Below are 22920 nucleotides of genomic sequence, written 5' to 3'. Positions count from 1 at the left end.
TGCTGGCCAGGTCGGGAACCCAGATTCAGCCGGTGAGTAGAGGCTACTTGGAGCGGCGCTTTAGCCTGGAAGGGGTCAGGGGGAGAGTGGGAGGGGGGCCGAATCCCTGCACCACGGGCCTCTGGTTTATACATGCCCCCTGGGCCAGAAGTTGCCAGTCAGCCCCTGGTGCAGGGGGTGTGTCCCTTCCTTCCAATCAGCTCTCATCATTGAGATCTGCAGAATTTAACACAAGCTCCCTGCTGCTTGCTTTCTGAAACATCAGACCTGCTTTATAAATTCTGTACTTAGAATGGCTGTAGAGAGACAGAAGACTGTATACAACATATGCAGGTACAAAATCTGTAAGTGGATTTTTCCATCTCTGTGTATCACCTGAGGCCAGTTAAACTGTATTAAGACTGAAACCAAAAATGTAATATATTGCAGCTTACAATCACTAGATGTGTTGGCTGCATTCATTTTTTTTAGGCTTTTTCCCCTCTGTTTTACCCACTGATCTGGTTAGTAGCCCCCCTCCTGTATTAGAGTGCCTCCATTCTGGATGAATAAGCACAGGGGGCACCTTGTGACAACAGCATAGTCAATCGGGGGGAGAGGAGTGTTAGATGTACTAGAAGATTTAAATGCGCTGACAAAACGGAAGCCAAACGACAGTTACTACTTTATAATCCGTTACCCAGAACAGTTTTTTTCCTTTTGGAATAAAGGTTTTACATAAATATAAGCTGATCATTTTAGACACCCCTGCCAGTGTTTCATCCCTGTAACTGCAAGAGAACTTTTCTATTTAAAAGCAACAGACTAAATGGCTGGATCACCAGATGAAAATAGAATAAGAAAACTGAAAAAAGAAACAAATTCAACCATCAAATCTGAGAATTGGTAAGCTGCAATATAATAAATGCTTGATTTTGGGTTTATTACTGCTTGAAGTACTTAAACTGCTTGTATGAAAAAAAAATAATTTAATGATGTAGTAGAAAGTACAGAGATGCAAGAATTTGTCTCTCTTATAGCTCCCTGGAGTTCAGAGCATGGGTGTAAACGTGGCTTTACAAGTACTGTAGTCACACTGTTGAAATTTTAATTTATTTTATATAATTCAACAGGATAGGTGGAAATACCATGCTGTAGTAGTATAAGTGAGAATCTATCTAAGATGAGAGTCTAAGAATATCACTGCGAGATCTAACCACTGCAGTCCCCATGATGTACAGAAAATAGCTAAATCCACCGTTAGAACCTTAAGCTAAAATATCATTTTTATGTGAACTAGCCCTTTATTTAGCAAAACGTCCTAAAAAGGTTATAGTCTGTTTACAGTTTGTGCTTTGAATTGTCACTCACTTCCCCAAACAGGAATGTCTTTGCTTTCTGCTTTCATCACAATAGAGGCCATTGTCATCGTTACTGGAATGGCATCAAAATACGAGGAATGTGGAGCCAAGGTCAGGATAGGAGCCTCAGCGGGCAGTGCTTGTCTTCCCTTTACGGTCACCCAGTGGAAGCCACCAGCAAACCACATTGTACGCATGATTGCTTTTAGGAGAAAGTCAAATATCCTGCAAATAAGCAAAACCATTAATAAAGCATGAGACTGCATTGCCTCAACCAAGCTTTTAAAAACAAACAACATGTACAGATGCATTTGACTGCTGGATTTCTTAACTGTAGCCATCTAGAAAATGCCCTGTAATGCAACTGGATTGGTGGTATTTTTATTTATTTATTTCAGGTACTTCTATTGCGCCATCAATTTTACACAGCACTTTATTATACAGTCACATCAGTCCCGCCTTCAAGGAGCTTACAATCTAAGGTCTCTAATTCACATTCACACATAGTAGAGCCAATATAGACAAGAGCCAGTTAATCTACTAGCACAGGGTTCCTCAACCAGGGTTCCTCTTGAGGTTGCTAGAGGTTCCTTGAGCAATGGGCAATTTCGGCCTCTCATATAAGTTTCTAATGACACCATTGTTCCTTTTAGCTATCTGTAAGGGGGTAATTCTTCCCAATGATGACCAGAGTAAGGAGCATTCTTCCCACTGACTGTCACACTAATGTGTCATGAGTTGTAGATTTTTAATTTTTAGCAGGGGTTCCCCGAGACCAGAAATTTATTTCAAGGGTTCCTCTGTGTTGAAATGGTTGGGAAAGGCTGTACTAGCATGTCTTTGGAGTGTGGGAGGAAACCTGAATACCTGGAAGAACTCCATACAGGCAATGAATAATTTTCATTTTACTGCATTCAATTTTAATTTCAGTTGAAAAGAACAGCATACAACATGGTCCGTAATGTTATTGTGGGTAAAAGTTGACACTGGCTGCACTGCTCTCACTCACAGTTGCATAGGTACAGAAAATATACCTGCTGGTCTGAATGAGCTGTCAATAGGAACATTTGCAAAGCAATGTAACCCAAATCATTGACATTGAGACAAAATACATACATTTCTCATCATAACTGGGCATCAGAAACCTAAATACAACCTTAATTAACATTGGAAAAAGACCCAGAGTCTTTGAGTAAAGGCCCCCCACCACATCCTTCTACTGTTACTGCAAGCACTTTACCGTGCGCTACATTGTATGTTTAAATGCATTACACACCAGGGGTGTCAAACTCCATTTAATCGCAGGCCGCATCAAGATTATGGTTGCCATCAAAGGGCCAGTTGTATCTGTAAGACTAGAAGTCCAGAGCCTCCCCCCCCCCATTATATTAGATGCCAACAGCCCCCCACCATCAGAAGTCAAGTCCCCCACCCTGCCTTACATCATTGCACCCCCCTTACCTCATGCTGTTTCTGGGAAGAAGCTGGGGATGAGGGACTGGACAGTAGAAAGTGCAGGGTCTAGAAGAGGACCAGAGAAGGGCTGGAGTAAACTGACTACTGAGCAGGATGGGGGTTGCTGTGGCAGCACAGAGAGGCACATGTTCTGTGGGATCCCTGATGTAACTGCTGAGATTGGGGGGGGGGGCAGAGACAAGCCTCTATATGGCTGCATGGAGATGCACAGGATCTGGCGGAGGAGATCTGTTCTTCTCTATGCTGCCAATTGCTCAGACAAGGTGAAACAGAGAGGGGGGGGGGGGTGTTACAAGGGCCCTGTGAAATGGCCTGGTGGGCCAGATTCGGCCCCCGTGCCTTGTGTTTGATACGTGCATTACATTAATGCTGGCCATACACTAACTGAAAAATCGTTCGAACTAATTTTTGAAAAATGAACGCTCGGCAGGGAGAGCAGACAATCGTGCCATCACGTAATGACCGAATGTTGAACGATAAAGCGTTCAATGGACATAAATTAATCAGTTTTTCATTCATTTTGTCACATATGCCTAGTGCAAACATTTTGGGCGAGAAACACATTAATCTTTCAATTTATCGTTCGTTCGGCAGAATTTTCCAAACTGTTTCTTCGATTTTTCAGCTCTGAAAAGTTAAAACCGATTTTCTATTTGTGCCCATTACCTGGACCAAAAATGAACGAACGTACCAATCCTCAAATCTTGCCCTCACTCGACTTCCTGCCTGAGGGGACAGCTGACCGAATCGTGTTTCCCACAATGGGCGTTTCCTATAAGTGGGAAAAACGACCGGGAAGCGGCAGGAGGAGGGCACCTCACCCACCGCCCATAAAGGAGATCCCGCGGCGCATACGCCGCAGGGAACATCCTTATGTTAAAGCGGGCCGCCCACCATTTAAATAAAATACCGGGGTTATGCCAGCTATCTGCTGTCAAAACCCCGTGTTTAACGTCAAAGTACCGACGTAAAACTGTGGCGGGCGGTCCGTAAGTGGTTAAGGAGATTCACCCTCTTTGTCTTGATTACCATTATCATTTAAAGAGAAAGTAAAGGAAAATTCCAAATTTTGGGTTGTCCCCAGAAAAGTTATAAAGGGGAAATCTTCCAAAGGGGACACTAGTTCTGGTGACCTGGGGGTCCCCAAGGAGTTCCCTCAATTTTCAGGGATTTCCTGTCACTTTCTGTTTGGCTATGGGACAGAAAGTGAAGGGAAATCTTCGCAATGGGACACAGATGGCGAAAAATAATCTCACAGGGGTTATATCTTGCCTTGCTCTATCCAAAATGATAAAGTTTTGCCTATAGTTTTACTTTTTTTTTTTTTTTCCATATGCCTATAGTTTTACTTTAAACATGTTACTTGTGGTCATGAACACTGCTCTATTCACACTACAAATCCTCAAGTCCATCTATAGTCCACTGTATCTTCATATCATGAAGGACATTGCCCCCCTCTAACAGGAGGGGGGAAAAAAAAACAGAAACTTTGCAGATTTGGAGGAGGCTGAGAGCAATAGAAGGTACTAGAAATGTATACAAGAATCACTTTAGGTACCAACAGCAAACCCCAATTACACAAACATTTAGGAAACTATGCTTATTATTAGATACATAGAAATGGTTTAAAGGACATGTTCACCTTTGGAAACATGTTACATGTTTCACCCGCATTAAGGGTGGAACATGTAACATGTTCCAGTTCCTTCCCCCTCTTCTCCCCACACCCACTGTCACTTAAAACAGATTCCTGTGAATAAACAAGTACTGTCTGATACTGCTGTAGAAGGACTTACAGTTTCAGTGGGCTGTGGGGGCTCTCGTAGTCCACCGTCATGTCTTCCAGCTTTCAAACACAAGGCTGGAGGATAAGTCTGCAGAAGCCCACATTGTACCTGCCTGTGCTCTACTGATCGCGGGTGCAATGCTTTCTAGGCTCCCGAGGGAAAAAATAAGTGAACTTATCCTTTAAGAAGGAAAAAAAAAAAAATGTGTACGTGATGTGTTTGGGGTGCCATTAATTAATGCATCACAAGCAGAACATGCATTTTTTGCACATTCCACACTACACTAGTGTGAACTTTGCTTGAACACAGTTTGTTGGTTCACAGATAACATTTCTGCCTGTTCATTTAGTATTTTCGTTATTTGCCTACAATGTCAACTGTCACCAGTAAGGCGCACTCAAGGAGCACCCTCCTTTACAAGCCCCTTGTGGCGGAATTTTGTACCAATTTGTAAGTAGACCACCTTTTGTTGACAGACATTGCCATGCTCTGGCGATGATACTACCAGATATTTTTATTTCTTGATAGACTAATGATTGCTTCGGCTCCTGACGAGTGTAGAAACACGAAACGCGTAGAGCATTACAGGATGCAATCCTCATGGACAATTCTCCCTACACCATACACATATGTCTGTCTCAACTATTTTCTTATTTTGGAATTCCAGCATTTAGACCACTGTGATACTGTATACCCTTTTAAGTCTTGGTCAGACTGATATTATCCATGCATGTTATCTTGTATTTATACATTTTTAACATTGTTATTATTTGTTGTACTCAATAAAATTGATGAACATTCATAATTTTATGTCTTTGCTTTACAATCAGACTCAGTTTTATGCCTCACTTAAAGTCCCAACCCTTTTTATATTTGTAAGGCGCACTATAAATGATGATGACACCCAAGAACTTTTGATCCAGTATTGACTAACCAAAAAAACTCTACAGTTTTATCTTTTGATGAAAACTTTATCAATTCTGATTACAATATAACCTTTTTCTATGATTACAATATAACCTTTTTCTATGATAAGTTGATACAGAAAAAGAACGTACCGAAGCTACATAAAGCAAGAAAATCTGTATCCAAGAACATCTGTATGAAAGAACCAGATCCAGATGATCCTCAACTGGTGGTAGGTCCTCCTTCTGTGACAATTGCATGGAACAGGCCATGAGCGGCATTCCTACAATACAGCTTCTAGATAAGCTTTCAACCCTGCTCCTAGTGAGTGAAGAGTTATGGAGTCAGCTCTCTTGAACTGATGAGACAAAAAGGTGGAAAGGCAGATTCCCTCAAAGTAATGTGTCGGGATAGAATCACTGGGAGCTGCCCTCGTTTTCATACTTACCTAATGACTGACCAGAAACACGCATATAGCCAGTAAAAATGTAAGCACACATACTTGTTCCTATGTCAGTGACTCACCAAGGAGTGAGAGAAAGATAAGGAAATTGGTCCTGAAGTGTGCATCCTTAAAGCAGACCTTTTAAGGATGCACACCTCAGGAGCAATTTCCTTATCTTTCTCTAAATGCAAGATGCCCTATTTAGGTCTGGCCCCCCTTCCCCCACAAATATTGCTGCATAATAGGATGTAAAAAAATGTACCTTGAATAATATACTTAGCTTACCCCAATCTTGAGACCACCCTGCCTAGGTGAGGGAGACATTATGCTCCTTCCAGCGAGAACCTGGGGAATACACAGTAACTTAGATCTCACAAGAAGATGCTCTTGCACTTGACTTGAGCATCTTTTTATGAGATTAAGACTCGGTTCACATTAGCGCGACTTGTCAGCCTGACAAGTCGCGCTCCCTCGCGGTCCATTGACCGCTACAGGACCCATTCTAATAGGAGCGACACAAGTCGCTCCGACTTAGAAAAAGGGTCCTGTACTATTTTGGGGCGACCTCGGAGCGACTAGCATAGACCTCCATTATGTGAAGTCCCTGCAAGTCGCTCCGAAGTTGTGGTGCACCGGACTGACAAGTCGCCTCCCGAAGTAGTAAGGAGTCGTGTCGCCCCAGTGTGAACCAACTCTTAGGCTGCGTTGTATTCCCCATGAATTTTGCTGGATGGATGTTATGTCACAATCTGCAATGCAAAAGATGGGGGTAAAGTAAACATATAATATGTTTTCTTAACAGGTGCCATTTTGAAGATTTTCAAAAGCAGAGGGGCCGGACCTAATCATCAGACTATGTAATTTACTGCAAAGTCCTTTTTAAAAACCTATGTCAAAAGTTATTCCTGTTAAACAAAAACAAAACAGCAGTTGTATCCCTCATATTTCTATCCTTTCAGTTTCTATCCTTCCCGGGAATTACCGATGTTTAAAAACCAAATATCAAAGTAAATCTGGAAAAAAAAAAAACCTTCAACGTATAGAACAAATCTACTGGGTCTAATTATAGTGGAAAGCAAAGTAATTCAGCAGACGGTTACCTCAATACACCAATATATTCCTACAAAGGTAAATCAAATACTAATATAAACCGTGTGTGTTTATATATATATATATATATATATATATATAAATCATAAAAATTGTAGTGCAGCTTTCACCCTGTAATATTTATCACAAAATAACTGATGTACATTATATACCGAAATCACAAACCAAAAAAATAAGAACCTTATAAACATCATTACATATATTGAAAATGGAAAATTCTGGAAATTATTCACCTAAACAATTTACATATACAACACCACCACGTGTATTCAGTGGTATGATGTGATAACATAGTCCAATAAACAAAAATCAAACTCCTTATGTTTTTGTGCGCCCCAATTACTCCAGATTTTCACACACACTATATTGTCAAAAGTATTGGGACGCCTGCCTTTACCCGTACATGAACTTTAATGGCGTCTTAGTTCGTAGGGTTCAATACTAAGTCGGCCCACCCTTTGCAACTATAACAGCTTTAACTCTTCTGGGATGTTGTCCACAAGGTTTATTGAAATAAAATAAAAGTGGATTTATGGAAATCTTTGACCATTCTTCCAGAAGCACATTTGTGAGGTCAGGCACTGATGTTGGACAAGAAGGCCTGGCTTGCAGTCTCTGCTCTAATTCATCCCAAAGATGTTATATTGGATTGAGATCAGGAACCAATCAAACTCGGTTATCCATGTCATTATGAACCTTGCTTTGTACACTGATCCAAATCATTTGGTGGAGGGGGGATTGTGGTGTGGGGTTGTTTTTCAGGGGTTGGGCTCAGCCCCTCCGTTTCAGTGAAGGGAACTCTTAAGGCATCAGCATACCAAGACATTTTGGACAAGTTCATGCTTCCAACTTTGTGGGAACAGTTTGGGGATGGCCCCTTCCTGTTCCAACATGATGTGCGTTTAAAGGCAAGTGTCCCACCTGCCTTTACTATTGGTAATATAATATATATATTACACACACACATACACACACATATACACACACACACACACACCTATATTTATACACACACAGTTAGGTCCATATATATTTGGACACAGGCACAATTCAAATACTTTTTTTTGGAACTGTATGCCACCAGAATAAAATTAAAATTAAACAATCTAAATGAATCTGAAGTGCAGACTTTCAGCTTTAATTCAAGGGGTTGAACATAAATATCAAGTACAAATTTTAGGAACTGCAGCCATTTTTATACACAGTTCCCCCATTTTCAGGGGTTCAAATGTAATTGGACAGATGAATATAATCATAAATAAAATGTTCATTTTTAACATTTTGTTGAGAGTCCTTTACTGGCAATGACTGCCGGGAGTCTGCAACCCATGGACATTACCAAAGAGGGAGTTTCCTCCTTTCTGATGCTTTGCCAGGCTCTAACTGCAGCTGCCTTCAGTTCTTTGTTTTTGGGACTTTCTGCCCTTAGTTCTGCCTTCAGCAAGTGAAATGCATGCTTAATCAGGTTGAGATCAGGTGATTGACTCGGCCATTGTAGAATATTTCCACTTAATTTCCTTAAAAAGCTCCCAGGTTGCTTTTGCAGTGTGTGTTGGGTCATTGTCCATCTGTACTGTGAAGCGCCATCCAATCAGCTGCATTTGGCTGAATCTGGGCTCATAGTTTATCTCTAAACACAGCAGAATGTATCCGTCTGCTTCTGTCACATCATCAATAAACACCAATGACCCAGTGCCACTGGAAGCCATGCATGCCCATGCCATCACACTGCCTCCACCATGTTTTACATATGATGTTGTGTGCTTTGGATCATGAACTGTTCCAAGCCATTTCCACACTTCCTGTCATTCTGGAACAGATTATTCTTAGTTTCATTCGTCCAAAGAATGCTTTTCCAGAACGGGTATGTTTTTTTTTCAAGATGTTTTTTGACAAAGTCTTACCTGGCTTTTCTATTCCTCAGGCTTATGAATGGTTTTCACCTTGTGGTGAACCCTCTGTATTTGCTCTCGTGAAGTCTTCTCTTGTAGACTTTGACAATGATACGCCCACCTCCTGGAGAGTGTCCTTCACTAATATGGATGTTGTGAATGGGTTTTCCTTTACCATAGAGAGGATCCTGCGATCATCCACCACTGGTCTTCCGTGGAACTCCAGGCTTTTTTATGTTGCTGAGCTCACTAGTGCGTTCTTCTTTCCTCAGAATGTACCTAACTGTTGATTTGGCCACTCCTAATGTTGCTGCCATCTCTCTAACTCTCCATTCACACTGCCGCGACTTGTCAGGCAACTTGTCAGCCTGACAAGTCGCGGTCCATTGACTGGTACAGGACCCGTTCTAATAGGAGCGACACAAGCCGCTCCGACTTAGAAAAAGGGTCCTGTACTACTTTGGGGCGACCGGGAGGCGACTTGCATTGACTTCCATTATGTGAAGTCCATGCAAGTCGCACCGAAGTCGTGGTGCACGGGACTTCACAGGTCGCCCCCGAAGTCGTGGAGGAGTCGCGCTGCTTCAGTGTGAATGCGGTCTAAAGGATTTGTTTTTGATGCCTTACAATAGACTGCTTCACTTGCATGGAAAGCTCTTGTGAATAGATGATGTAGGTTCACAGTAATAGATTCCAAATGCAAATACCACACTTCGAATCACCTGCAAACCTTTTACCTGCTTCATTGAGGAAGAAATAACGAAGGAGTAGCCCAAACATGGCCATGAAACAGTTTTTGATTCAATTGTCCAATTACTTTTGGTCCCTTGAAAAAGGGGGGATGGCTAATCTTAAGAGACGTAATTCCTAAACTCTTCCTCCGATTTGGATTTACATACCTTCAAATTAAACCTAAGAGTGTGACTTTCAGCCCATATCCATTATAGAACTATAGATTAAATAGGTTTCAGTATATAACTGAAAAAAACTAAAGTTGTGCCCGTGTCCAAACATATATGGCCCTGTGTGTGTGTGGATCCTCCTCTTTGGCTATGCATCACAATCTATAGGCGCCATTTGGAACAGACATGGAGTGCCTGTTGCCCTCTACGGTGACCAGTCCCTGGTGACTCCTTGTAGGCTTGTATGCCCACTCCGCTCTGCATGTAGCAAGAGGTTATGCCCTTTAAAAGTCTGTGGATTCTCTATTTTTCCATCAGCTCCTTGGCTTTCAGCCGTCCATTGCTTCAATGATATCACAATCCCCTTGAAGAAGACCATCCTTAGGTCGAAACGCGTCGGGGTCTTTTCTGCCCCCCACCATATGGTGTTTGGGGTGCTGTTCATGCCATTTGTGAATATTATTTTGCAATGTTCATGCCATTTGTGAATATCACTTTGCAATGAGATTTATTGTGTATTTGTATGAATAACCAGGAGCTCATAACATACTCCCCCCCTCAGGGGTTGTTTTTAACTTTGTATATTTATTTATATATCACCTGTCACATTTTTCTACATTTTGTTTATTAAAGATGATATTTTTTACTATTTTTTTACATCGTTTTTGTCTTCAACCGTTCATTTATGCTGCCTAAAAACCAGTTGGGGGTCGATGCTTCGGCATCCCTTCTTTTATACCTTCAAATTAAACCTAAGAGTGTGACTTTCAGCCCATATCCATTATAGTACTATACTATAGCTTCAATAGGTTTCAGTATATAACTGAAAAAAACTAAAGTTGTGCCCGTGTCCAAACATATATGGCCCTGTGTGTGTGTGTGTGTATGTGTATGTGTATGTGTATGTATATATATATATATATATATATATATATATATATATATATAATATATACATACATACATACATACATACACATATATACATATACACATACACATACACACACACACTCAGGAGATCAAAGTTGGAGAGCGGCCTACAATTTCCTAAATGTCAAGGCCACTGCTTAGTTCTATTTAAAACAATATAGGACAGAATAAAAAATGAAAAAATGAAGTATATCAATGGGCAATGGTCTAACACTGCAGCTGTGATTGCTCACCAGTTCACCGCTGAGCAGAGCAAGGATCTGTCTCGTCATACAGTGTCTCACCGTTTAAGAGAATTTGGACTGACAGCTCACTTTGCAGTAACAAAACCTCTCATTAGCAGAAAGAATCAAAAGGCTAGACTAGCCTTTGCAGAGGAGCATGTTGTGTGGACAGTGGAGAACTAATTGAATTTATTTGGGTCCGGTGGGAAACATTATGCTGGTCGTTAAACTGGGGAAAGACTGAGCCCAAAGTGTGTAAAGAAATCAGTAAAAGGTGGAGGGGGAAGCGTCATGGTTTGGGGGATGTTTTCTGCAGTAGGAGTTGGGCCTCTTACACAGCTACATGGCAGTGATTGCAAAGATTTATCAGAACCTTATTCGACAACATTCAGTTCCTTCCCTGCGTTCATCACCCAATCATGCACGACAATGCCCCTTGTCACACAACAAAACGGGTAAAGGAGTTCCTTAAAGCTGAAAACATTGAAATAGTGAAAAAGCCAGCCCAGAGTCCTGATCTTATCCCAATAGAAAACCTCTGGAAAATCCTTGGCGACAAAGTTATGGCCAAGAAACCTACTACAGTCACCAAACTGTGGAAGAGACTGGAAGAAGAATGGAATTAAATCACACCAAAGCAGTGTGAGAGACTAGTGATGTCCTGTAGCCGCAGATATGCAGAAGTCATTCAAAGCAAGGGCCTGTACACTTCCTACTAATTGTTTATTGTTGTAACCTTCGGAAATTTTTGTTGTAATCTTTCTCCTTGCTACACGTTTTTTGTTGTTGTTGAAGTGCCTTGGTTATTTTGAAAAACACTGTTCTATTAGCATGGTATAGCCACAACAAAAATTCCATCAAATGTTGAGCAATGAGGATTACATTATTTCAGAAAAAATCAAGTGTTCCTAAAATATTTCCCATTTTTGGCCGCCAGTAGGTGTGTGTGCGCGTGTGCGTGTGTGTACACAGCTCGCAGAGCTGCGCCGGCCACACAGGATGTGCAAAAAAGTTCACCCACTATCAAAGGTAACCCCTTGGTTCAAAAGGTACCAAGATCTCTACCTCATTCCGTTTCTCAGTATTAGTATCGTCCATCAGTTTTTGCTTTCTGGGCAGTTTCTGGACAAATTTTACTTCCCCAATAGAAGACCAACATGCGTTTTATAACCTACATTCCAGTGAACTGGAAAGAAGGTTACATTAATATTTAGACTTTCACCACAAATCCAATAACATAAAAATACTTCTTTTAAATACGGAGGGTGAGCGGACATGTCATATTTATCAGATGTGATTAATATTACATTTGCTTGGTGTCTGATTGAGTGCCTAGGTTTCAGAACACGTTTTATGCTATTTTTGTCTTGACAATGAATAATAGAACAATATTCTCATCATGTAGCAATAGATGCAAACACTGGTTATTAGGCTTAGTTGGGGGGGGGGGGGGTGTTGAATTAATTTAGACTTTCACCATACTGCCTGGTTCACAAAAAAAATAAAAAATAAAAGTTATTTTTAATGATTCCAAAATACTAATGCTATAAAAAAAAAAAAAAACAGACAAACCGCTAAATACACCACTGTGTTGCGTTGGATAAACAATATATTGATTTTTTTTTTTTTCAGACAACATTATATGGGACAGTCTGTTTAGTAGTTGGTCTTAGAAACAGAAATCAGGTTACTGTTGAGTTAATGCTTCTCAAAATAATGCCTTGGCAACAAGTATAGAGGCCGTCTTTAAACAATGGGAACTTAGATACCATTGCTGTATTTTAGTTTGACTGCTGTTCATTCTATTGTGTAATTGTCAAACAATAGATTGAAAACCTGACATATATAACCTATGCCATGTATGAAACTAGGGTGCCATCTTGAGGGAGAATTTGAGAAGGTTTCTCCCATTAAGTTCAGTTTTCCAAAAGGAACACCACCCATGTGGGGATGGTTTGTGGTTCAGGAACTATGGTAAATAACCTGACATATAAAAGGTTGTCAAGCATAAGTTGGGTAGGACTCCATGATGCTTTAACACCATAGAAGCAGACCATATAAAGACGCTTTCGCCCGATTCTTCAGCAACTGCTTAGGAAGCCTGAGTCCTCGTTGTCAACTGAGATCACGAAGGTATAGTAACTGGAGTTAAATAACTTTTAAGCATATTTCTACTGTTTACAGACCATATTTTCTGTTTATTTGCTAGGCATTGTTCTATCTGTCAGGTGTCTTTGTTTTCTTAATATTGTATGTACACCATTTTTTGTATAGTAAAGGCACATTTGTACATTGCAGAGGTCTGAGCTTCCTTGATTATACTGCAAAGTAACCTTGCTAAATAGACACAAGCAAAATAGACACAAGCAAAATAACCACAGATATAACATACCACTGAAATACACTACTCAAAAAAAATAAAAATAAATTAAAGGAACACTTTTTAAGTGTTATAGCATCAAGTCAATTAAACTCCTGAGATATTGATCTGGTCAGTTAAGTAGCAGAGGGGGTTGTTAATCCGTTTCAGCTACTTTGGTGTTAATTAAATTAACAGGTACACTAGATGGGCAACAATGAGGTGACCTCCAAACCAGGAACGGTTTTACAGGTGGAGGCAACAGAATTTTTTCCCTACTCATCTTTTCTGACTGTTTGTCACTAGTTTTGCACTAGTTTTTGCATGAGGCGATACCTGGACCCTATAGAGGTTGTACAGGCAGTCCAACTCCTCCAGGGTGGATCATCAATATGTGCCGTTGCCAAAAGGTTTGCGGTGTCTCCGGAACCGGATGAAATCCTTGTACCCATTGTCAGACCCTATGCTGGTGCACTGGGTCCTGGGTTCCTCCTGCTGCACGACAATGTCTGGCTTAATGTAGCGAGAGTATGCAGCCAGTTCTGGGAGGATGAAGAAATGGATACCACTGAATGGCCCCCATGCTCGCCTGACCTAAATCTAATAGAACACCTCTTGGACATTATGTTTTGGTCCATCCAAAGCTGCCAGGGTGCGCCTCAGTCTGTTCAGGAGCTCAGTGATGCATTGGTCCAGATCAGGGAGGAAATACCCCAGGACACCATCCCTCGTCTCATTAAGAGCATTCCCTGGCATTGTCAGGCATGCACACAAGCACGTGGATGCCATACAAGCTGAGTACCATTTTGAGTTACTGCAATAAAATCTAGGCAAAATGGACTAGCCTGCTGCATAATTTTTTCATTTTGATTTTCAGGGTGTCTTTGAATTAAGCCCTCTGTAGGTTGATCGTTTTCATTTCCATCAAACAATGTGGCATCCTTTTAGTTCCTAACACCTTACCCAGTCAACACCAGTATAGATATCCAGCATGAGATTTTTCCCCATTGAGATCCAATGTGTTTTCAAAGTGTTCCTTTAATTTTTTTGAGCAGTGTACTAGAAAACACAAACAAGTCAGTGACCTCTCTCCGCTAAAATTAACACAGACTGGTCAAAACCCATGCCCAGCTTGCTGATGGGACAGAAGCAGAGCATCATCACTCTTTTTTTTTTTTTCCCTTTGGCAAGCTACCGGTGCTATGTTGACAGCACTGTACAGCACGGTAGTACTTGACTGGTCATAGTAACTGCTTTCTCTTCCTCTCTAAAACATTCTGTGCAGATTACAGGCATTTTCTACCAAGCTCAAAAGTAAAAAATGAACACACACACACAAAATATAGATTTAAAAAGAGATAAGCATTTTAATGTTCTATTTGCAAAATAGGTCAAACAATGGATTCTTTATTTTCATTGATCCATCTTTAGTTTTTCAATAGGCCCAAATTTTTCACAGAAAAATCATATACTTGCAGCTAGACATATGCCGGTTTTCGGTATTGTTATTGTGGCATTTTTAAAATACCGAATTCTCTGCTCCTGGGTCTGACTTGTGAATTGATACATTTCAGTGAGCTGGATGACTCATTCACTCACACAGCTAACGCCTAACTATAAACAAAAATGATTACATTTGTATCTTTTCCTTCCCTCTGCCAGTGAGAAAGGAAGTTTAACCTCTTAAAGACTGGATCTTTTTCTGACACTTGTTGCTTGCAAGTTAAAATCTGTTTTTTTTTGCTAGAAAAGTACTTAGAACCCCCAAACATTTTATATATTTTTTTAGCAGAGACCCTACAGAAAAAAATGGCGATTGTTGTAATATTTTATGTCACACTGTATTTGCGCAGCAGTCTTTCAAACGCAATTAATAGACTTTAATGAATGAATAAAAAAAAAAAACGTAACAGTAAAGTTATCCCAATTTTTTTTTTGTTACACAGAGAATCATGAGAGAATCGTGATCTTTATTCCAAGCTAAAAAATCGTGATTCTCATTTTGGCCAGAATCGTGCAGCTCTAATATATATATATATATATATATACACACACACACACACACACACACGCATAGCAGCCCACATTACATTATTATATAGCCATCAAGCAGTGTCTGGCCTACCTGGTGATGACTCGTCCTGGCGCTCTGATCCGATGGCCTGGTCTTTAAAGGGGCAAATCCTTGCGATCCAGAAGTGGTTAAACCTGCAGGAGGACCGGTGTTTTTATCTATTAATGACTTTACTATTGCTTTAGGCCTGGTTCACATGTATGCGGGTTGGTGGTTCACATGTATGCGGGTTGGGGGCCCACATTTGCACAGGCATAGCAGCCCATTGATGTGAATGGGCTTGAGCTGCTATGCCTGCGTTTTCAGCTGAAAAAAGGTGCATGCAGAATTTAAAAAAATGCAGTGGCCATGAAATCCATCCTTCTTTTGCACCATGCAACTTACCTGCCGTTGCTGCACACGCAAACTGTTTTTAAATGCCGTGCCCTTGTATACAAAAAATGCAGAAAGCTTGCCAGAGCAGGAACTGCAGGTTAGTCGCATGGTGCAAAAGCAGGATGGATTTCAAGGCCACCGAATTTTAAAAAAATGCTGCATGCACCTTTTTTCTGCGGAAAATGAGGGCATAGCAGCCCATTCAAATCAATGGGCTGCTATGCCTGTGCAAATGTGGGCTGCCAACCCGCATACATGTGAACCACCAACCCGCATACATGTGAACCAGGCCTAAAGCAATAGTAAAGTAATTTATAAACAACACCTCCTTCAGGTTTAACCACTTCTTGACCACAAGGATTTGCCCTCTTAATGACCAGGCCATCGGATCGGAGCCGAGTGCCAGGACCAGTTATCACCAGTTAGGCCAGACACTGCTTGATGGCTTATTTTAGGCCTGGTTCACAGAGTCTGTACTGACTGACTATATAATAATGTGCATAAGTGAACCAAAGCCCCTAAATTCAGCAATGAAATTCAAGTGAGGTAGAAATTTAATAATTTAAATTTAATAATAGAATACCGTGATAATACCGTATACCGTGGCAAAACCTTAATCAATTAATCGCAGCATGAAAATCTGATACCGTCACAAGCCTACTTGCAGCCATATATGTAAAAGGGTGTCTTGCCTTGTGCTCAGTGGTTCTTCCTGCCAGCCTCTACATCACTACAAGAGACAGAAGTGACATGGAGGTTGGTAGAAAGAAAATGGGATATTTGACTTACAATAAAATCCATTTCTCTGATGTTCATTGACGGACACAGCTCTTCATCTTGATGACAGTAGGGTTATGCTGCCCCCTACAGGAGTGGGATACTGGGCAGAGCAGAAATCTTGAGCACGCCTATGGGGCAGTCCCTGGGGGTATACTCCCACTTCCTGCTATGGGTATTCAGTTTTGTAACAAGCAGTGTCAGAAGAAAAAACTCAACTCCAAAGAGGGGCGGGTGCTGTGTCCGTCAATTAACATCAGAGAAATGGATTTTACAGCAACTCAAAAATCCCATTTTCTCTTTCGTTCATTGACGGACACCGCTCTTCATCTTCATGACCGTAGGGATGTCCCAAAGCAGTGTCAAACAAGAGGAGTGGGAACAGCAGAAAAACAAAACTTCCAAGGCTAAACATAGCCCAACCAGGTAACTTGGAGCTCAACTGTGAACAACTGGAGTTCACCTAAAAAAAAAACACCCCCAAAGAGGACAAGTCCTCTAAACATCAGCATGCAAAACTTTGTGGCCAAAAGAAGCATCCGCAGATGCCAACACAGCCACTTTATAAAACTTTGTAAATATGTACACAGACGACCATGTCCACCTTGCAAACCTGCACCACTGACACCTGATGATGGAAGGCCCAGGAGGCACTAAGCTCCCAAGTAGAGTGCACCCTGACAACGAAAGGAGGAACCTGACCCTTACTAGAATAAGCCTGAACCACAGTCGGTCTGATCCATGTGGAAATGGTCGCAGCAGAAGCAGCCAGCCCCTTGCGAGGTCCATCCATGAGAACAAATCGCGATTCTGACTGCCTAAATGACTCCAGGTACACCCTGATTGCCAAAACCACATCCAGGGAATGCAAGGCAACTTCCTTAGGATGCTTAGGCTTGGGACACAGGGAGGGCAACACATTGTCTTCATCCAGATGAAAATCGGAGGAGAGGACCTTTGGAAGGAACGATGGACTTAGCCGAAGAACCACCTAATCCCTGTGAACCACTAGATAAGGTGAACGACAAGACAGCGCCACCAGCTCAAAAACCCTGCGCGCAGAAGTAATAGCCACCAAAAAGGCCACTTTCTGGGACAGCGTAAGCACGGGAATCTCCCGAATATTTTCAAAGGGAGGTTTCTAGAGAACTGACAACACCAAATTGAGGTCCCACGTCGGCAATGGAGACTGTACCGGGGGAACAAGGTGTCTCACTCCCTGGAGAAAAAGTACGCACCCAAGGAAAATCGCCAAGGCCGAGACCTGACCCTTGATGGTACTCAAGGACAGATGCTGCTTGACCCCTCACTGGAGAAAAGCCAAAATCCGAGTCACCGAAAAGGAGCAAGGGGGAACTCTGAGGGATTTACACCACACAATGTACGCCTTCCAAGTACGATGGTAAATCCTTCTGAAGTAGATTTTGTAGCTTTTAAAAGTGTAGGAATCATCGAGTCAGACAACCCTTTATCCTTTAGCACCTGGCTTTCAACAGCCAAGCCGCCAAAGCCAGCGACTGTAAAGCAGGATGGAAGATCAATCCTTGGGACACCAGATCTTCCCTGAGAGGAAGACTCCAAGGAGCTTCGGCGACCAGCTGTACCAGATCAGCGTACCAAGACCGGTGAGGCCAGTCTGGAGCCACTAGGATGACTGGAATCCCTTCTGCCTCAATCCTGCGCAGAAGTCTCAGCAGAAGCTTGAGAGGAGGAAAGGAGTATATCAGGTGATACTGACTCCAGGGAGCCACTAAGGCACCTGTGGCATCAGCTAGAGAATCCAGAGACCATGCCACAAACCTCTGCACTTTTCTGTTGAGGTGAGAGGCCAACAGATCCACCTTGGGAGTCCCCCACTGGAGACACAACTGCTGAAACTCCTCCAGATTAAGTGACCATTCTCCTTGGTCTAACGCCTGTCGACTAGGCTTGTGACGGTATCAGATTTTCATGCTGCGATTAATTGATTAAGGTTTTGCCACGGTATACGGTATTATCACGGTATTCTATTATTAAATTTAAATTATTAAATTTCCACCTCACTTCAATTTCATTGCTGAATTTAGGGGCTTTGGTTCACTTATGCACATTATTATATAGTCAGTCAGTACAGACTCTGTGAACCAGGCCTAAAATAGGTCATCAAGCAGTGTCTGGCCTAACTGGTGATAACTGGTACTGGCGCTCAGCTCCGATCCGATGGCCTGGTCATTAAGAGGGCTAATCCTTGTGGTCAAGAAGTGGTTAAACCTGAAGGAGGTGTTGTTTATAAATGACTTTACTATTGCTTTAGGCCTGGTTCACATGTATGCGGGTTGGTGGTTCACATGTATGCGGGTTGGTGGTTCACATGTATGCGGGTTGGTGGTTCACATGTATGCGGGTTGGCGGTTCACATGTATGCGGGTTGGTGGTTCACATGTATGCGGGTTGGTGGTTCACATGTATGCGGGTTGGTGGTTCACATGTATGCGGGTTGGTGGTTCACATGTATGCGGGTTGGCGGCCCACATTTGCACAGGCATAGCAGCCCGTTGATTTGAACGGGCTGCTATGCCCTCATTTTCCGCAGAAAAAAGGTGCATGCAGCATTTTTTTTAAATTCAGTGGCCTTGAAATCCATCCTGCTTTTGCACCATGCGACTAACCTGCAGTTCCTGCTCTGGCAAGCTTTCTGCATTTTTTGTAGACACTGCTTGATGGCTATATAATAATGTAATGTGGGCTGCTATGCGTGTGTGTGTGTATATATATATATATTTATTAGAGCTGCACGATTCTGGCCAAAATGAGAATCACGATTTTTTAGCTTGGAATAAAGATCACGATTCTCTCACGATTCTCTGTGTAACAAAAAAAAAAAAAAAATTGGGATAACTTTACTGTTACGTTTTTTTTTTTTTTATTATTCATTAAAGTCTAATCATTGCGTTTGAAAGACTGCTGCGCAAATACAGTGTGACATAAAATATTACAACAATCGCCATTTTATTCTGTAGGGTCTCTGCTAAAAAAATATATAAAATGTTTGGGGGTTCTAAGTACTTTTCTAGCAAAAAAAAAATGATTTTAACTTGCAAACAACAAGTGTCAGAAAAAGATCCAGTCTTTAAGAGGTTAAACTTCCTTTCTCCCTGGCAGAGGGAAGGAAAAGATACAAATGTAATCATTTTTGTTTATAGTTACTGGGAGAGCTGTGTGAGTCAGACCCGGTTCACACTCATGCGAGTGCCGGGTTCGCATGTAATGTCGGAGCGCACTGCTCCGACATTACATGCGATCAGCTGTGCGGTGCGAGTTTAGCCATACAGTTTGTATGGCTAAATTCGCATCGCACCCGGTGCAAACACGCACAGGAGGCATTTTTGCAGCCGCATCAGGATCGGATCGCACAGCGGTTCACACTTGTGCGATCCCATCCTGTGCGAACTGCACGATCGCACTGCGATATGCGATCAAACTGGGGGTGTCGTTAAGATTACATTGACACCCCCAGCGTATCGCATATGGCAGTGTGAACTGCCGGGGGTGCGTGTGCGATGCGGGAAAAGGCTGCGAATTCGCAGCCTTCCCGCATCGCAATAGTGTGACCCGAGCCTGAATGAGTCATCCAGCTCACTGAAATGTATCAATTCACAAGTCAGGCAGACTTGACAGATAAACTCGGTATTTTAAAAATGCCACAATAACAATACCGTGGCTATGCAATACCGCGATATATCGAATTACCGAAAACCGGCATATGTCTACTGTCGACTGAGATAGTTTGCCTGCAAATTTTCCACTCATGAAATGTGCACAGCAGAGAGGGCTGAAACCAGCCTTTCTGTCCACCTTAGAATGCCAGCTACTTCCTGAGCCGCCAGAACACTTTCTGTGCCCCCTTGGGGATCGACATAGGCCGTGGCATTGTCCGATTGAATCCATAACGGACACCCCTGGAGACGACTTGTCCAATGATCAAGACAAAGCCTAATCACTCTGAGCGCCAGTACACTGATCGGTAGCCTGCACTCTTCCAGGGTCCATACCCCCTGAGCACACTCTGTGCCGAGGACCCCTCCCCACCCGGATTGGCTGCCATCCGTTAAACAACCATCCAGTATAGGGGAAGAAATTATTTTCCCAGAAGAAGTGCCGGAGAACAAAGCCACCAAACCAGGGACCCCCTCGTGTTCTGGCTCAACAGGATCAGGTTGTCCAGAGACTGAGGATCCTTGTTCCACTTCATCAGAATCTCCTTTTGCAGAGATCTCAAGTGGAATTGTGCAAATGGGACCGCCTTGAAGGTAGACACCATAAGGCCCAGCACCCGCATGCAAGGCCGCAGAGATGACAGTCTGCAGCAGAAGCCGAATTGCCTCCTGCAACTTCTGAAGTTTTTCCAGAGGAAGAAACATTCTGGCCAAGGCAGAGTCCAGAGTCAGACCCGGGTAGTCCAGGCTCCGGGGGATATGATCGAAACTCGATCTTGAACCCAGAGTGAATGACTTTGTGGACCCACTTGTCCTGGATCAGGAAGGTCCAGGAATCCCAAAAACAGCAAAGACGTCCCCCCACCCCTGATACGGGTGTGAGCGCTCCTTCATGCAGAGGATTTTTTTTTGTCCGCAGGTCTGGCAGAACCCGCTCTTGGTTTGCCCGACCAAGACTTCTTGAAACCCCCCAGCGAAGGCACTGAGAGACGAAAAAGGCCGCTTGTGGCTCACAATAGAAGTTCCCCGTCTGCGACGGGACTCCTTACCCTTGGAAGCCTGAGGAAGAGTACTCTTTCCCCCCCATGAGGCCTTTGATGAGGTCATCCAAGGAAGCTCCAAACAGGCAATCCCCCACGAATGGAAGATCGGACAAAGCCTTCTTAGAAGCCCGGTCCGCAGACCAGCATTTCAGCCAGAGAATGCTCCACAGGACCACCGCTGAGACAGACCGTCTAGAAATCAGGGGTGCGGCATCCAAAAAGGCATCACAGACGAACTGTACGAACTGTACCCTTGGACCAACTGAACCCCCAGCTCCACAAAAGCAGGGGGGAGCGGTTTCTCCTCCAGGTCCCAACGTAACATTTTGGCCCATTCAGTAATAGCTTGAGACACCAGGGTGATGGTAAACACCGGCCTGAAAGCCGACCCAACCACAGTGACCATATAGCGGGTCAAGGCCTCCAGTCTCCGTTGCATAGAATGAATGAACAGAAATAGCTCTATACAGAGCATCACGTTCATTCAAACACTGAAGCATAGTAAACAAAGCTTACTGTGCTTCAGTTACGAATGGACAAAGTAAGTGATTGGTACAGATCACAGACTCGGTCCATTCAGACAAGGAGACCTTATCCCGTGCTCTCCATCCTGATACATCCTCCGCAGCAGCCGGCGGGGGGGAGGGTGGAACCCTGAAGGAGACAAGGGGGCTGGGAGAGAGTACAGGGGGCAGCAGAAAGTAGCTTGGTTGGGGGGGGGCTGGCATATAGGAGGTACCCACCCCCTCCAATTTCCTTCTGCAGCCAGTGAATGCCTGTGGGAGGGAGAGAAGAAGCGGGCATTCAGTGGCTGCAGGGAGGGCATCAGTTTGTTTTTATGCTGCCCCTCCTATCAGGTTATAGGGGATAATCAAAATGATCTTGAAGTTTGTAAACGTAATTTTGTGAGCATCCCACACATTTGCTTTGATGACTTCTATGACACATATTCACTGTGCCCTGTGGGTATATGCCCTGTGTCACACATTTCACAGAACCTGCCTTCTGAGCTACAGATGCACTGAGGAGGAGGAGTATCAGGAGGCGAAATCAGACAGAACAAGTATTACAACTTGCAGGCAGTAAGGTACCATGGGATATGTTGTCCTTACAGATTGAAAGTAAACTGCAGAGAAGAAGCTGCAAAGCATGCAGGGAATCCAGGAATTTGTGGAAAGAGCTGGCCAGTAGACAGGCAGCACTCACCACATGAAAGGGGATTTATACTGGATTATCAAAAATATATATTTTTTTTGTATTGCTTTTACAATAATGTTGTTATAAAATGAAAATGTATGCTGTGACCGTAGATTCAATTTAATAATCTGTGTTACCTTTGGAATTATCCATAAGGATGAGAAGGGAGGACTGGGAGGTGCCACACTGCTCTGTGCAGTGATGGTATGTGCCCTTAATGCAGACACAGGATTATAATGACATACTAAGACAGATGTGTGGAAGTCTATGACCTTTGGGCTGCAAAGCTTGTAGAGCTGAAGAAAATAGGTCCTTAAATGTCTGTGAAGGTTTTCATATATCCAGGTCTTGATGAACCTAGTAGTAGTTCGTCACATTCAACTGG

At 42.7% G+C, this 22920-nt stretch overlaps 1 protein-coding gene across 1 annotated transcript in view; it reads right to left on the bottom strand.

The window, feature by feature from the left end:
* Positions 1–22920, bottom strand: part of LPCAT1 (lysophosphatidylcholine acyltransferase 1) — a 290886-nt gene that overhangs the window by 128989 nt on the left and 138977 nt on the right. The window contains exon 3 of the mRNA XM_082257844.1: positions 1351–1565. Within this exon, the coding sequence (XP_082113970.1) occupies positions 1351–1565 (215 nt within the window). The remainder of the gene's footprint in view (positions 1–1350; positions 1566–22920) is intronic.

The sequence above is a fragment of the Pelophylax lessonae genome, assembly GCF_965119305.1.
Source record: "Pelophylax lessonae genome assembly, chromosome: 5".
NCBI lineage: Eukaryota > Metazoa > Chordata > Amphibia > Anura > Ranidae > Pelophylax > Pelophylax lessonae.
This window is presented reverse-complemented; position numbering and strand designations above follow the sequence as displayed.